At 40.4% G+C, this 16610-nt stretch overlaps 1 protein-coding gene across 1 annotated transcript in view; it reads right to left on the minus strand.

Annotated features, from left to right (window-relative positions):
• Positions 1–386: 386 nt before the first annotated feature.
• The window catches only part of LOC144493527 (mitogen-activated protein kinase kinase kinase 5-like), a 154669-nt gene continuing 138445 nt past the window's right edge, over positions 387–16610 (minus strand). Inside the window, 7 exon segments of the mRNA XM_078212578.1 lie at positions 387–561; positions 564–606; positions 6648–6724; positions 7571–7683; positions 11492–11604; positions 12949–13201; positions 14307–14412. Of these exon segments, the coding sequence (XP_078068704.1) occupies positions 523–561; positions 564–606; positions 6648–6724; positions 7571–7683; positions 11492–11604; positions 12949–13201; positions 14307–14412 (744 nt within the window). The 3' untranslated portion in view covers positions 387–522.

A 16610-nucleotide genomic window follows, 5' to 3' on the forward strand; every position in this document is an offset into this window, starting at 1 on the left:
ATGCCATCCATATGAACACAAAAAATTCTGGTATAAAAACAGTATTTTGTGCACAATTGGTTTCTGCTACTTGTTAGAAGAAGTCAAAATAGAAACCTAAATGTGACTACTATAAAAGGGATAATTTTCCAGTTTTGTGCCCTCAGCAGGAGACCTTGTTCAGTAGGAGTGTACATTAGAAGTTTGAGCATGCTTTGCACATCATTTTCCCATAAATAATATACAGCGGACACCCAAACATACAGTACATGCTCACTAGTGATCAGGGGTCCCCACTGGGAATGGAAAGTTGGAAAGTTATCCCTTAAGACTGGATTTAAAAGCTTCATCATTCTCTGGCTTAAATATTGTAGTTTTACATAAAAACGGTTGGCAAAATTGCACAGTTGTGGGGTGAACAATTCACAGCACATATACACTTGTCAACATTCAGGTACACAGTACTTGTTGCAGCACACACATAAACAACCTATATGTTTACACTGTCTATTTTAATTTAAAGTGCTGTTTTCTCATTGTTCCTTACATATGACCTAGCAGGGAAGGAAATTCACTTTTTCTCTGTTCTCCATGATTGCTTTCCATAACTTGCATAGCATTCCACCCCTGGGAAGAGACGAAAAGACATAATGATGACTGGTTGATCATAAAATAATTGCCGTCCAAATCATGCAACAGCTGTTTGGTGTGGAGCAACTGGTAGTGTGCTACCAAATAAACCTGTTGGACTTTAACCTGGTGTTGTGAGACTACTTATTGTGCCTACCCCAGTCCAGCGCCGGCAACTCCACGTTGTGGAGAGTAACCAAGAAACAAGAAGTAATACAATTCCATTATTTCATCTTCAATTCTTTTTCTATTTGAACAGCAGAATCCTGACAAACATCCCTTTATATATCTCCTATAATTAATAATTCAGAATTCTATAAACTTTGCATAATACTTTGAGAATATTTTACATAAAATTCAGTGGATTGCAATCGGCAATCATTACATTGCAGTTATAGTTCTGAATCAATTGCTAGTCAAATTGCCAAGGACAGAGGACCCAAGGTGAAACTCTGGGTTACAGCAGAGCTAGATCTACAGGAATTGAGGGAAAAGCTGTTGGAAGAATTAAATTACAGAGTTGGGACAGAGAGAAGGGTAATCACACAAATAGCAGTGCCAAGGTGGTGGCTTGAAAAGAATAGAACGGTCAAGAGAATAAATGGTAGCAGAGAGCCAAGGATAGGCAGACACATCGGATATTGTTGGTGATTTTGACCAGGGCATTCCAATGCTGTTAAAGTTACAAATCTAGTCTAAAAGGATTAAAAAGGGAAGTGACGAGAGTGATGCATCTGCACTCAGATAGCTTTAATGTGTTTGAGGGCATGCGGCAGGAAGGACAGGTTCAGAAAATAAGAGGGTGGATTTTTAAATCAGGGAACAATGTCAGTCCTTTTCAAGGGAAAGAGAATTAGGCTCAACAATATAGAAAAATGTGTACAATGCTTAAATCATTTTGTTTAAGCTCTCAAAGCACTTCACATAGTGAATTATGTTTGTGGGAACATTGACTGTTATTGTGAAGACAAGATGTGGAGATGCCGGCGTTGGACTGCGGTAAACACAGTAAGAAGTTTAAACAGGCTTCTATTAACTTTTCACAAAATGTGAGATGCAAAGGGAAACTGTCTAGTCATGTTTTTTGGTTGTGTTAGATGACAGATTAGAATAAGATCCCTCAGAAGAGACTGTTAGCTGAAGTTAAAGCCAATGGGATTAAAGGAAACCGATTAAGAAATTGGTTGCATAAAAGGAGAAAAAGAAAAGGATAATGGGCAAGTACTCTACGCAAGATGTGACTGGTGGTGTCCCGCAAAGATCGATGTTGGCATATCAGCATTCACTTACTTACTAACAACTTAGATGATGGGACAGAAAATCACATATTCAAATTTGCCAAAGACACAATGATAAAGTAGCATTGCAAGTAGTGTAGAAGGTAGCATAAAATTACAAAATTATATTGATAGATTAAGTGAATGAGTAAAACTGGCATTCAATGCCAGTTTTGCCCATTCATTGAAATGGATTTGAATGTAGGAAAATATGTGGCCATCTACCTAGGACCTAGAAAGCATATAACAGCGTGCTTTCTAAATGGTGAAAAGCTAGAAAGTGGTGGTCCAGAGACTTGTGGGTTCAGGTACATTATCAACTGCAATTTCCACTTGTGCTAGATGATGGGCAAATCAAATCTGTTGGGGATAGGATAGCTTCTTATGGTGCACTTTTGCTGATGGCTGAAGAGCCCAATCAGTGAGAAGGAGGTCCTACCACAAGTGAAGTGGTCATCAGGTGTTATCTGGGTTGCTGTTTTAGTGTTGACACCTGTTACCAAACCACTGTGGCAATAATCATTATTGTCTTTAACTGCAGTCCACAGGTTATGCCACCATTTTCCTGTTAACAGCTAGTGCTTTCCAGGTGTGAAATTCAATGCTTTCAAGCATCCTTGAAGCAGAGCTTTGGGTAACCCACTGGCCATATGGCTCTGGCTCCCTTGCCTTACAAAAAATGTTTAGGTATGTGACCATCTTCCTTGTAAATGTGCCCAAGTTAGCACAGTTGCCTATGATGAATGGGATATCTGACTTTAAAATGACTGCCACATTTGTGATTTTGTCTTTCCGTGAGATGCCCAGAATGATTGCAAACATTGAAGATGAAACTTGTAGAACTTCCTTTTTCGGTAGGTGTATGTCATCCATGATTCATAGCCATATTACAAGATGCTGATACTATGGGATTCATAAGCCAGTATTTTGAGCTCAAGTGTCAGTTTGATGGTTTTACATGCACAAGTTGAGGTTGGGTTGTCAAAGTATATAGATCCTTAAGGATCCAAGGAACAAGATGCTGCACAGGTCATGATGCAGGAGGAGGTGATTCAGACACATGAATGATTTAAAATTGATAAAGTGCATATATTAAATGGTCTGTCTGTACTTAAGAGTTGACAAGGCAGCAGGACCGATGAGATGCATCCAAGAACACTGGTGGTGCCAGAGGATTGGAGATTTGCAAACATTGTACCCTCGTTTGAAAAATAATGTAAACATAACCCAGCAACTACAGGCCAACCAGTTTAACTCGAGTGATGGGGAAATGTCCGAAAGTGATAACTGGGGACGAAATTAATTGTCACATGCAAATGCATGTTAATTAAGGAAAGCCAGCATGGATTTGTTAAGGGCAAAACAAAAATTATGAAATGTAGGGTAAAGCCACATTCATGTAAATACAAAAGAAAAATAATGCAGATGCTGAAAACCTGAAATAAAGCACAAAATGATGGAAATATTCAGCAGTTCAGGCAGAATCTTTGAAGAGAAATATAGGGCCCGATTTTAGCATCAAGTTGTGCCCATTTTCGGGTGTGAAAAATTGGTAAAGTCGGGCATGAGGTGAGTAGCACGATTCGTGCCCATCTCCGTGGGGGTTCCTCCTTTACCAAGGCCTGAAAATGGACGCAATCAGGATGCATGCATTTAAATTGGCTTAATGGATTGTGAGGCCATCTTTACCAGCACTTCCCCCTTTACCAACGCATTCACCCATTCAGAATCGGCGCGAAACAGATATGCTCCATAGAAGTCCGATTTGGGCACTCCAGTTAGTGAAGAGATAGGTGCCTAGCATCCGATGGCTCTCTGCTTGAGATCGGTTGGAGGTGAGGGGGGGGGGGGGGGCGCCTGGAGGTGGGTCCGCTGCCACTCTGCCTGAGATCAGTGGGGGAAGGGGGGGAAGGAGGGGTCCGCTGCCACTCTGCCTGAGATCAGTGGGGGGAAGAGGGGGTCCTCTGCCACTCTGCCTGAGATCAATGCGGGGGGGGAAGGGGGGTCTGCTGCCACTCTGCCTGAGGTCAGTGGGGGGGGGGGGGGGGGGTGGATCACTCTGCCCGAGATCGGTCGGGGGGGAAGGGGCCCGCAATCGGTTTGGGAGGAGGGGGGAGGGTATAAGGGGGTCAATAATGTTCTGGGGGTGGAGCAATGTCCGTGGGGGCCAGGGGGAAGCATTATCGGGCCCGGGAGGGATGTGGCAGGGAGCAGCATTCTATTTTTTTTCTGTGCGTGCGCAATTGGAGGCGCCGATCGGAGCTGCAGTGTTTTGGGCGCGTTAAGCCCTGCCCACAGGCTTGTGCAGTGCGATTCGTATTTGCTGATATTTTTGCAGGCAGAGTGCGTAAGGGGAGAACAGGTCTAAAAGTTGGATCTGATACACTCCAGGTTTAAAGTCCACCCAGTACTTAGAATCAAAATGGTAAAATAGGGCCCATAGAGTTAACATTTTAGGTTAGGAAATATTAACTTTATTTTTCTCTCTTCACAGATGCTCCCTAACCTGTTGAGTATTTCAAGCATTTCCTCTATTTAATGTAAATACACAAGTGTCTTCTCCCTCATAGAACATAGAACATAGAAAGCCACAGCACAAACAGGCCCTTCGGCCCACAAGTTGCGCTGATCATATCCCTACCTCTAGGCCTATCTATAGCCCTCAATCCCATTAAATCCCATGTACTCATCCAGAAGTCTCTTAAAAGACCCCAACGAGTTTGCCTCCACCACCACCGACGTCAGCCGATTCCACTCATCTCCCCAACTTCTCCATTTCCCAACTCTTGGGCTGGATTTTCTGCACCCTTGCAGTGTTTTTTGCAGTAATGGTGGTGGCCTTCTTTTCCATTGTATGCATCTCCCCTCCGCCAGGAAACCCACAGCAGGAGTTCACCAACAGTGGAGACAGGAAGATCCCACCGGGGGGAACGGCCGGAAAATTCCTGCGAGGGTAAGATTAGGGCCAGTCAAGGACAGTAGTGGGAAGTTGTGCGTGGAGCCTGAAGAGATAGGAGAGGCGCTAAATGAATATTTTTCGTCAGTATTCACGCAGGAAAAAGACAATGTTGTCGAGGAGAATACTGAGATACAGGCTATTAGACTAGGCGGGATTGAGGTTAATAAGGAGGAGGTGTTAGCAATTCTGGAAAGTGTGAAAATAGGTAAGTCCCCTGGGCCGGATGGGATTTATGCCAGGATTCTCTGGGAGGCTAGGGAGGAGATTGCAGAGCCTTTGGCTTTGATCTTTAGGTCATCATTGTCTACAGGAATAGTGCCAGAAGACTGGAGGATAGCAAATGTTGTCCCCTTGTTCAAGAAGGGGAGTAGAGACAACCCTGGTAATTATAGGACCAGTGAGCCTTACTTCTGTTGTGGGCAAAGTGTTGGTAAGGATTATAAGAGATAGGATTTATAATCATCTAGAAAGGAATAATTTGATTAGGGATAGTCAACATGGTTTTGTGAAAGGTAGTTCGTGCCTCACAAACCTTATTGAGTTCTTTGAGAAGGTGACCAAAGAGGTGGATGAGGGTAAAGCAGTTGATGTGGTGTATATGGATTTCAGTAAAGCATTTGATAAGGTTCCCCACGGTAAGCTATTGCAGAAGATACAGAGGCATGGGGTGGGATTGAGGGTGATTTAGCGGTTTGGATCAGGAATTGGCTAGCTGTAAGAAGACAGAGGATGGTGGTTGATGGGAAATGTTCATCCTGGAGTTCAGTTACTAGTGGTGTACCGCAAGGATCTGTTTTGGGGCCACTGCTGTTTGTCATTTTTATAAATGACCTGGATGAGGGCGTAGAAAGATGGGTTAGTAAATTTGCGGATGACACTAAAGTCGGTGGAGTTGTGGACAGTGCGAAAGGTTGTTGCAGGTTACAGAGGGACATAGATAAGCTGCAGTGCTGGGCTGAGAGGTGGCAAATGGAGTTCAATGCGGAAAAGTGTGAGGTGATTCACTTTGGAAGGAGTAACAGGATTACAGAGTACTGGGCTAATGGTAAGATACTTGGTAGTGTTGATGAACAGAGAGATCTCGGTGTCCATGTGCATAGATCCCTGAAAGTTGGCACCAGGTTGATAAGCTTGTTAAGAAGGCGTACGGAGTGTTAGCTTTTATTGGTAGAGGGATTGAGTTTCGGAGCGAGGAGGTCATGTTGCAGCTGTACAAAACTCTGGTGCGGCCGCATTTGGAGTATTGCGTACAGTTCTGGTCACCTCATTATAGGAAGGATGTGGAAGCATTGGAAAGGGTGCAGAGAGATTTACTAGGATGTTGCCTGGTATGGTGGGAAGGTCTTATGAGGAAAGGCTGAGGGACTTGAGGCTGTTTTCGTTAGAGAGAAGAAGGTTAAGAGGTGACTTAATAGAGGCATACAAGATGATCAGAGGATTAGATAGGGTGGATAGTGAGAGCCTTTTTCCTCAGATGGTGATAGCTAGCACGAGGGGACATAGCTTTAAATTGAGGGATGATAGATATAGGACAGATGTCAAAGGTAGGTTCTTCACTCAGAGAGTAGTAAGGGTGTGGAATGCCCTGCCTGCAGCAGTAGTGGACTCGCCAACATTAAGGGCATTTAAATGGTCATTGGATAAACAAATGGATGATATTGGAATAGTGTAGGTTAGATGGGCTTTAGATTGGTTTCACTGGTCGGCGCAACATCGAGGGCCGAAGGGTCTGTACTGCGCTGTAATGTTCTATGCCCTTGTCTCAGACTTCATGTAGTAGCACAGTTAAATAAAGAAATTACCTCAACCTCAAACATTTCAGATCATCTCTCGTCATGTAGTTCAGAACATCAATCAGATTATAGTCATCCGCCACAAACTGAATGATAAAAGAAATGGTCACAGTAACTATCATGTCATATACCACAAGACTGAATTACAAATATATATTTTTAATCTGACTACCATAGCCTACAATTAAAAATAACAGATTTACATTTATGCTGAATCACTTATCCCATATTGCCCGCATTTACACGCTCTATGGTGGGAGGATTATACTATTTATGTTCTAGATTTAAAGCAATTACTGTTTGATCTGTTAATAAAATACTGATTAGAAAGATGTTACACAATCTTTGAAGTAGAATAGTTATATTTGGAAGATGAAAAAACAACATGGAAATATTAAAGCACAGCATCCGTGTTCATTCTCATCAGCATCTTTTTAGTTTGCATGCAACAACAATTGTGATTTTTGGATTAGAAACAATACCAAACATTACTTAAGATCAATAAATCTGTGTTTGGCACCTTCCTTTGATAAATCTGGTAGCATCCATACTTACTCTACATTATGTCCCCAGCACCAGTTATTCATGTGTAGTGTGCTGCACATGTATATGTGTCTTAGCAATTCAGCATCTCAAGCAAACTACATAGAGATGATGCAGGGACTGGCTGTTAAAACATTCTCGGTTGAGATGTGATGCTCCATATTATCAGATCAGGACACCTGAGGCATATTCTGCACCTCCTATGGCAGCCATTGAAGGGATGTAAAGGGAAATCTGCAGAGGTGTGCAACATGCAGCCAATCCGATATCATCCCAATTACACTATTGGCAAAAGGTCAAGTTACCCCGATTATTTGTACAGATGAATGGAATAATACATAAAACTGGTGGCCAGAAGGTGACCTGTAAATGAATGCATGTAATCTTACCCTATCTATTGTATCTTCATCAGCTCCATGTTTCCTCAACCAGTCAATAAGCTCAGGATCTCCAGTGTTCACTGGAGAAGAATCATAGCGACACACAGTTAGAATAGGTTGGTCTATTAAAAAAATTGAAAATAAACAGGAATTCAGTTAATATTGGAATGAAATGAAAATAAGGACAACAGAAGTTGAATGAAGGCTAACTTTAGCTGGATCCAGAAACACCCATTTTGAAAAAAAGTGAAGAAACAAGAAAAAAAATGACACTATTAAAACTGCACTACATAAAATCTCAAGAACATTGAACTCCATCTGTACAGTTGCTTCCTGACCTGGTTAACAGTATTGCCAAGTAAAAAGTACACATGGTTCTTTAATTTAAATTTGTATAATACAGAATTAGTTCACTATTTTTGGCTATTGTATGGATTACGATAATTAGGTTCTGAAAATTTGTGACAGTTCATCCCAATTTAGAATCTGGGATCCATCTATAAATGACCTATGGTGCTGACTCCAATAAAGTACAAAGCGGTGTATGCTGGCAGCCGGCCTACCAGAAGAATCAAAGGTATCAGGTCCTGACAGGTGAGGATACAGGGGCCCTTCCCTGAAAGAAACTGGTGGTGTGCCTGTTATTCACCTTTAAAAACAATACTTTTATCATATCTTCAATGACCAAGGTCACAAACCAGTTTGGATCTCCAGTTAAGTCCTTCATGTGCCACTGTCCTTGTAACAAAAAGGGAAAGTGGGTGACCTGTCCTAAGCTGTTCCATTGCATTCCAACACCACTTTATTAGAGAGTGCACAATGAACCACTGATTCCCACAATGAATCTTTACTGGATTAAAAATCCAATTTATGATATTACAAACAAAGTAGATTACAATTTCAGTTTGAAACAAGCTGCTCAAATATTTATTTAAACAGACAAAATAAACATACAGCAGCAAAAGAGAATTATTACACCCAGAACAACATATAACATGGAAAAAAATATGAATGCCCAGGTCAGGATAAAGTTTGGTTGTGGTGTTCCCTCCCAAGGTGCAATGGGCTGTCAACTTAGAATACTCAAACATGAATAGTATTTGGGCAAGATAGTGAATGGCACCTCAGGCTGTGAAATCATACTGCAGCAATGGTCCGTCTGTCAACTTTCTGACTTTGTGTTCATGGAGGGCTAACTCAGCAAGTGAGTGAGGTTGAACGATTAATCTTTACATCTTTAAGAAGATTGGAGGGTTTAAATGCAAAACAAAAGATTTTTATTTGGTGCTAAAGTCCGAAACAGATAAACTAAAAATGACAAAAAATAGATAACATGGATCAGTAGTTGATTGAAACATACAGCACAAAACGGTGCCCATTCACCTCACCGTGTTTGTGCTTTGAAAGAGATATTTGATTAGTTGTACACCCTTGCTCTGTCTCCATAACCCTGCCATAGTTTAAATTTTTCCATTTTAATAAACAGCACATTGTCAACAATTCCTTTAATTGGCTTGATCTGTTTTACATAGTCGACTTGAATTAATAATATTTCTAACAGAAAAAAAACACCCCAAACTTCTTCATAAGGGGTACAAAGTAAAGGTGAAAAGCAAACCAAAGAAGGAGCTATCAGAATGTGTGACCAATAAGGATTTCAAACAGGAGGTGATAGGGTAAAACAAGGTGAGGTGCTCGAAAGAGAAGGCACAAAGCAGTGGAGGGAATAAAGAGTTGGGTTGGAAATTTGGCTCCATCTTTGTAATCTCCTCTAGCCCCACAACCCTCCAAGATATCAGAACTTCACTGATTCTTGCTTCTAATGCATCACCAATTTTAATTGCTCCACCCGTGGTGGCCATGCCTTCAGCTGCCTAGATCCCAAACTCTGGAATATCCTTGTTTACTTTCTTTAAGACACTCCTCAGAACCTACTTCTTTGACCAAGTTTTTAGCCATCTAACCTAATATCTCCTGATGTAGCTTGGTATTATACTTTGTTTTATAATGCCGCTGCAAAGTGTCTTAGGATATTTCATTACATTAAAAATAAGTTTGTTGTTGAACATCTTCACTGTTGCTCATTTGCAACTGGTCCACTGGAGGTGCAGCAAAGTCATGTTTACAAATATAAATGGTATTTGCACCACACTTCTGGTGAAGTTCTAGCCGTGTCGAAGGAGCAACTCATGGAAAGTAATGGCCTAAGTAATAAGGACTATATTAATGATTGAAAATTACAACCAAGTAGCTTTGGTAAGATATAAGGTGTTGTCACCCATGAACTAAGTTTGAATCAAGCAGGAGATCAATATAATCATCCATTTAGAAAGATGCGGATTAATCCGGGATAGTCAGCATGGATTCGTGAAGGGCAAGTCGTGCCTCACAAATTTGATAGAATTTTTTGAGGAGGTAACTAAGTGTGTTGATGAAGGTAGGGCAGTTGATGTCATATACATGGATTTTAGTAAGGCGTTTGATAAGGTCCCCCATGGTCGGCTTATGATGAAAGTGAGGAGGTGTGGGATAGAGGGAAAGTTGGCCGATTGGATAGGTAACTGGCTGTCTGATTGAAGACAGAGGGTGGTGGTGGATGGAAAATTTTCGGATTGGAGGCAGGTTGCTAGCGGAGTGCCGCAGGGATCAGTGCTTGGTCCTCTGCTCTTTGTGATTTTTATTAATGACTTAGAGGAGGGGGCTGAAGGGTGGATCAGTAAATTTGCTGATGACACCAAGATTGGTGGAGTAGTGGATGAGGTGGAGGGCTGTTGTAGGCTGCAAAGAGACATAGATAGGATGCAAAGCTGGGCTGAAAAATGGCCAATGGAGTTTAACCCTGATAAATGTGAGGTGATTCATTTTGGTAGGACTAATTTAAATGTGGATTACAGGGTCAAAGGTAGGGTTCTGAAGACTGTGGAGGAACAGAGAGATCTTGGGGTCCATATCCACAGATCTCTAAAGGTTGCCACTCAAGTGGATAGAGCTGTGAAGAAGGCCTATAGTGCGTTAGCTTTTATGTTGGAGTTTAAGAGCCGTGGGGTTATGCTGCAACTGTACAGGACCTTGGTGAGACCACATTTGGAATATTGTGTGCAGTTCTGGTCACCTCACTATAAGAAGGATGTGGAAGCGCTGGAAAGAGTGCAGAGGAGATTTACCAGGATGCTGCCTGGTTTGGAGGGTAGGTCATATGAGGAAAGGTTGAGGGAGCTAGGGCTGTTCTCTCTGGAGCGGAGGAGGCTGAGGGGAGACTTAATAGAGGTTTATAAAATGATGAAGGGGATAGATAGAGTGAACGTTCAAAGACTATTTCCTTGGGTGGATGGAGCTATTACAAGGGGGCATAATTATAGGGTTCATGGTGGGAGATATAGGAAGGATATCCGAGGTAGGTTCTTTACGCAGAGAGTGGTTGGGGTGTGGAATGGACTGCCTGCAGTGATAGTGGAGTCAGACACTTTAGGAACATTTAAGCGGTTATTGGATAGGCACATGGAGCACACCAGGATGATAGGGAGTGGGATAGCTTGATCTTGGTTTCAGATAAAGCTCGGCACAACATCGTGGGCCGAAGGGCCTGTTCTGTGCTGTACTGTTCTATGTTCTATTAAGCACTTCTGCTTTCCTCAAAAATACCTTCTTGTTTTTGTTGGTTGAAACTGATTTAGATACAGCAACTGCTGTTAAAACCCTGCTGTTAAACTGCTGTTAAAACTGCTGTTAAAACCAGCCTCCTCCTCTCCTGAGTGCCTTCCAATTCAAGAAAGGGATCCTAATACAGATCCCAGACTTTTCAGTTAGTCCAAATTGGGTTGTGTTATTTTTAAAGCAGTTAATAATTAAAGGGTTAAAGTGCTTGTTGCAATTCGAACATGTGGAGTCAAAACAAGGCTTTGACAGGTGATCATTTTACTCGAGACTTACCTATTGGTTGTGATTTCAATCTGAGCAATTTAATTTCATGCTCCTTTTCTTCTATAGCTTGATGAAGAAGAATTTGATAATCCTTTTCCTTCTGAACAAGCTCTTCTACAAGTCTACAAAAATGATTAGAAAATCTTCAACACTGCTTTGTAAAATTCAGTTTCATTTCATCATAATTTTAAAAGCCATATTTAACTTGAACTTTCCCACTAGCTTGTAACACTCAACAGACTGCATTTGCATCAAATACATGTTTTGGTGAAGATCTGTTTTGAATGACACTGGAGTTGAAATTAAATTTCTAGTGGAAAATGGAAGATACATTACCTCCCACTGTCCATGGGAGTACATTTTCATCTTAACAGAGTATGGATAAACCACACATTGAGCACATACGTTTAAATATTACTATAGTGTTTTCAATAAACATGGTCTTCTGCTCACACCAGACAACTCGAGGACCTCTGTGATTGCAGTTGTTCATTTGAAATTAAAACTAAATAATCAATTTATCAATTTCTCGACTGTTGCCCCCCACCCAAAAAATACTTTTTGCAGATAATCAAATGAACTAATGCTGTGTGAACACTGCATTAATATAATGAAATGATCCTACCAAGCAGGCAATATTTATTTTTAATTCCCTATCCTCTGCATTGCCAATATCAAAGTAGTGTGTTACGAAAAAATATTGGACTCAAAACATTGACTCTGGGCAGAATTTTATCAGTTTTTGACTAAGCTTTGACAACGGAAGCCCACTTCAGCAGAGGCACTGCCAGGGCATGACCCTCACACCCCCATCCCGAGGACTGTATTTAATTGCGTGCCTCCGGCAGGGACCACTCAGGGTCCCTGTTGGCCCATATCTGTTGTGAACCCTTCCGATATAATGTGATGTCAGCAGGGTTGGGGGTGGGAGAAACAAAAGTCATAATGTGGAGGCATTCTAAAGCAGGGAAGCCTGCTGATGAGATGCAAGTGTATGGTAATGGAGTTTCCGACCTTTTGCAGCGGGAACCCTCTTATGCCATTAACAGAAAGGGTGGGGACAATTTGATTGGCCCTTTGGGGACTCCTATTGGATTCTCTGTCCTCGTCAGCCTTTCTGCCCATCGAAAATTAAGGTGGAGAATCCCAGCTTTTTGTTTCTCTCTCCACAGATGCTGCCAGACCTGTTAGGTTTTTTGAGCAATTAGTTTTTATTTCAAAATAATGTGTGGCTGTTGCAAGATTTCACTGTTAAGAATATTGCCTTTCTTGTATAAATGGGATATGAAGATGTTCAAGAAATTTGAAATGTAAATATTTTTATCAAGTCTGATTTGATTTGCGCAGAGGTTATTAATACATTTTAGATATTTGCTGGAATTCTAACATCCCGCCTGCCACAGGAATCGGAGCGGGCAAGGGGTGCATAATGGGGAAGCCTTAAAATCCCACCCAATGAAATTTACCTGCTGGTTTCTAATTTGAGCCGTCCCAACTGCATACTCAAGGTCCTGTGTACATATTGGGAGTCATGGGACAATGTTGAACTAAGGGTGCTAACGCCCGAGGTTGGTATTGGGTCCTCATTCATGGCATTCGGCCGTTGAGTTTGAGAGAGAGTTGGCTCATTGTGATCTTCATCATCACCATCCTCATCATCTGCTTCTTCTTGGTCTGCAGCATCACTCCCAGAGGCAAGGCTGAAATGTGGTCTCAGTTCTATAGGAAGACAATAACAGCATACTGTGTCAACCCATTACAGTACTGTCTGAAAGTGAAAAGGCTATAGACTTTTTTTGGAAAACACACTTGCTGCTGGATTTGAAGTTAGGCTAAAATTAGTTTTGGGCTCTGGCAATTCCAATCAATGGTATATTCACTTACACTTTATTTATGTAAATTAACTAACATAGAACGCTTTTTGTATGTGCATATTAATCAACATTTTCAACTTAGAGTAAGATCTCTTGAAATTCATAACACATATTTTAAGGATAATGTTTCTCAACACTTGAGGGTAAAAACAAAGGTCAGAAATTTCCTTGGGAATTCTGATCAGTAGAAACTCCTTTTGTGCATCCATTTGGATTTTGTGATGAACTTAAGTGACAGTAAAAAAAACCTCAAGAAGTTACTTCTATAAGCAATTAGATATATTCGTTACTGATATATATAAATAAAATAATCAATTTAAACTTAATTGCTTGGGCCTTTGTGCTGTGATGGCCCACAACCCCAAGTAGGCAAAACAGGAATATGTACATAGAGCACTATACACAGTTCTGGTATCCATGGTGAAGATTGAAATGCATAGCTGTAGTCTTAGATTATTTTGCCTTTGTGAAATCCCTTGGCCATCTCAGCTAATTGCTATTATGCTCGAGTAATGAGTCGATCATCAAAACTTTCAACTTAAGCAGCTTGACAAGAGTCCCACTTTTATTTTATTACTACACAACCTTTTCATCCAAAAGAACAGCAGATGAGAGAGAGATTGAGTGGGCATAGAAAAATTATCCAATTCAATTTTTTTTTTGTTCAACACTTGTGTCACATAATTGGTTTTAGAGAAAAGCACTATTGAAAATGTATTAATTAATACAAATAATGCTTATCTTTAATTGATTTTTTGATTCCATAAAATATTAGGAATCTTTTTGAGGAAATAAAACATGGACACAAAACAGCGCTTTAGCAGATTCTTTGCGAGACCATCTGGGCTAGTGGAATCATTAATTAGATTACTTCATAAGAGTACAATTACTGATGCTTGAAACTGTGGAATTCTTAAGTAGCCAGATACGCTGGAACAGCAATGACTCACCAGGTACGAGAATGGTAATAGCCGTCTGCACAGCCTTGCGAATGATGTTATCCAAAGCAAACATCCAGTGAGGTTTAATATTATGGGTTCTCAGGACTTTATTTACCTAGTGTCAAGAAGTAAAATATGAGCTTTTATTAATATTTGCTCTAAAATCTTTAAGACTTTTTACAGGACAGCATAGATAGCCAAAATTGAACCTATGCATCCAGGTAATAAAAAGATCAAAATGCTCAAAAGACATAGGTATTTTGGCTTTTGTTACAGATTCTTCGGTGTATCTGGTGCATAGCATTTTTACATCAAAATGTTAAATTTCAGTGTGTCTGTAAAGTGTTGCAAAAATGGATAAACACCGAAATACAGAGAAAATATACAGCAAAGTTGATCATGCAGAAAAGAAAAAATGTTCACTATTTCAATGCAATACTTCACTTGAACTGGGGTCTCCAAAATTATGTTATTAATTTTCCTTCGCATGCTAACTAACCCGAAGTGCAATTCAAGTATTTTATGCTTCTGGATTTTTCATAATTTGATTTTTAAAAACCTCTATATAATAACACTGCAATCCTTTGTGATAAACAAGCTCAAAATTACACGGAAGAAATGCAGCTCGACAACAGCTTGCTTTATTGTGTTATTACACAACTAGGGGATTTTCACAGTAACTTCATTGCAGTGTTAATGTAAACCTACTTGTGACACTAATAAATAAACTTAAACTATTTCCTCCGAAAGAAACAGTGAAGCTGATTGAGGTTGCAAGGATCTTGCAAAGGACTTAAAAATTGAATCGAATTATACTAGTCACAATATAGTAAACAGAATTAAGCATATATCATGTATGGAATTTGTTGGTAATGCTCCAATCATGGAGGCCTCCTGAGGATTTGTAGTTGATTTAAACCTCTCTAAATGAAGAGGAAATCCTAATGGTTCACACAACAGATGTTGTGTTCATTTACTTTTTAAATTAAGCAATTAACTTCAAAATAGGCATGAAAGTGTAAAACATTACATCTGCAAATATACTTAGCAAGCTGAGAAAGCATCAGAGCACTTAATTCTATCATGCAGGGACAACTTACCCTTGTGTTTTGAAACAATATGCGACAAAACAGATCTGACATGCATTTAGGTTATTTAGATTAATGTAAATGTTAGAATAAATGTGCTCACAAGGCTGTGCTGCCAATGGCAGTCTTTCTTAATTTTTGAATGCAGTTTTACCTCAACACAGCAAGTTCACTGGCTCAAAACTCTATCTCATTTTGTGGAAATTTACAGCTTTGCTCGTGTTTGAGTTCAACTTACCTGTTATATGGAACAGAATACCTAAAGAATAAGCTGTGTAATAACTTGCATGGAATTTCTCCAGTTCATTACGAAACACACATTCACCAAAAAAGTTGAACTTGCTGAAATGTGATATTTGGAAAAAGGAAAAATGCCAGTAGGCTCAACAAGATCATCTGCTTTTCATGAATCAATCATACTTCATGGTTTCAAACTCTTAAAGGACTTTATGTTCAAGACCATGATGTCCAAAAACACTTGTGCAAATAAATTACATCCGTCCAATTGCAACGGGATCTTGATCAATTGGGCCAGCGGGCTGACGAATAGCAGATGGAGTTTAATTTAGACAAATGCGAGATGATGCATTTTGGTAGATTGAACCAGGGCAGGACTTACTCAGTTAATGGTAGGGTGTTGGGGAGAGTTACAGAACAAAGAGATCTAGGGGTACAGGTTCATAGCTCCTTGAAAGTGGAGTCACAGGTGGACAGAGTGGTGAAGAAGGCATTTGACATGCTTGGTTTCATTGGTCAGAACATTGAATGTCTTGTTGAAGTTGTACAAGACATTGGTAAGGCCACACTTGGAATACTGTGTGCAATTCTGGTCACCCTATTATAGAAAGGATATTATTAAACTAGAAAGAGTGCAGAAAAGATTTACTAGGATGCTACTGGGACTTGATGGCTTGAGTTATAAGGAGAGGCTGGATAGACTGGGACTTTTTTCTCTGGAGTGTAGCAGGCTGAGGGGTGATCTTATAGAGGTCTATAAAATAATGAGGAGCACAGATCAGCTAGATAGTCAATATCTTTTCCCAAAGGTAGGGGAGTCTAAAACTAGAGGGCATAGGTTTAAGGTGAGAGGGGAAAGATACAGAAGTGTCCAGAGAGGCAATTTTTTCACACAGAGGGTGGTGAGTGTCTGGAACAAGCTGCCAGAGGTAGTAGTAGAGGCGGGTACAATTTTGTCTTTTAAAAAGCATTTAGATAGTTACATGGG

Source organism: Mustelus asterias, chromosome 5 (assembly GCF_964213995.1).
Source record: "Mustelus asterias chromosome 5, sMusAst1.hap1.1, whole genome shotgun sequence".
NCBI classification, from domain to species: Eukaryota; Metazoa; Chordata; class Chondrichthyes; order Carcharhiniformes; family Triakidae; genus Mustelus; species Mustelus asterias.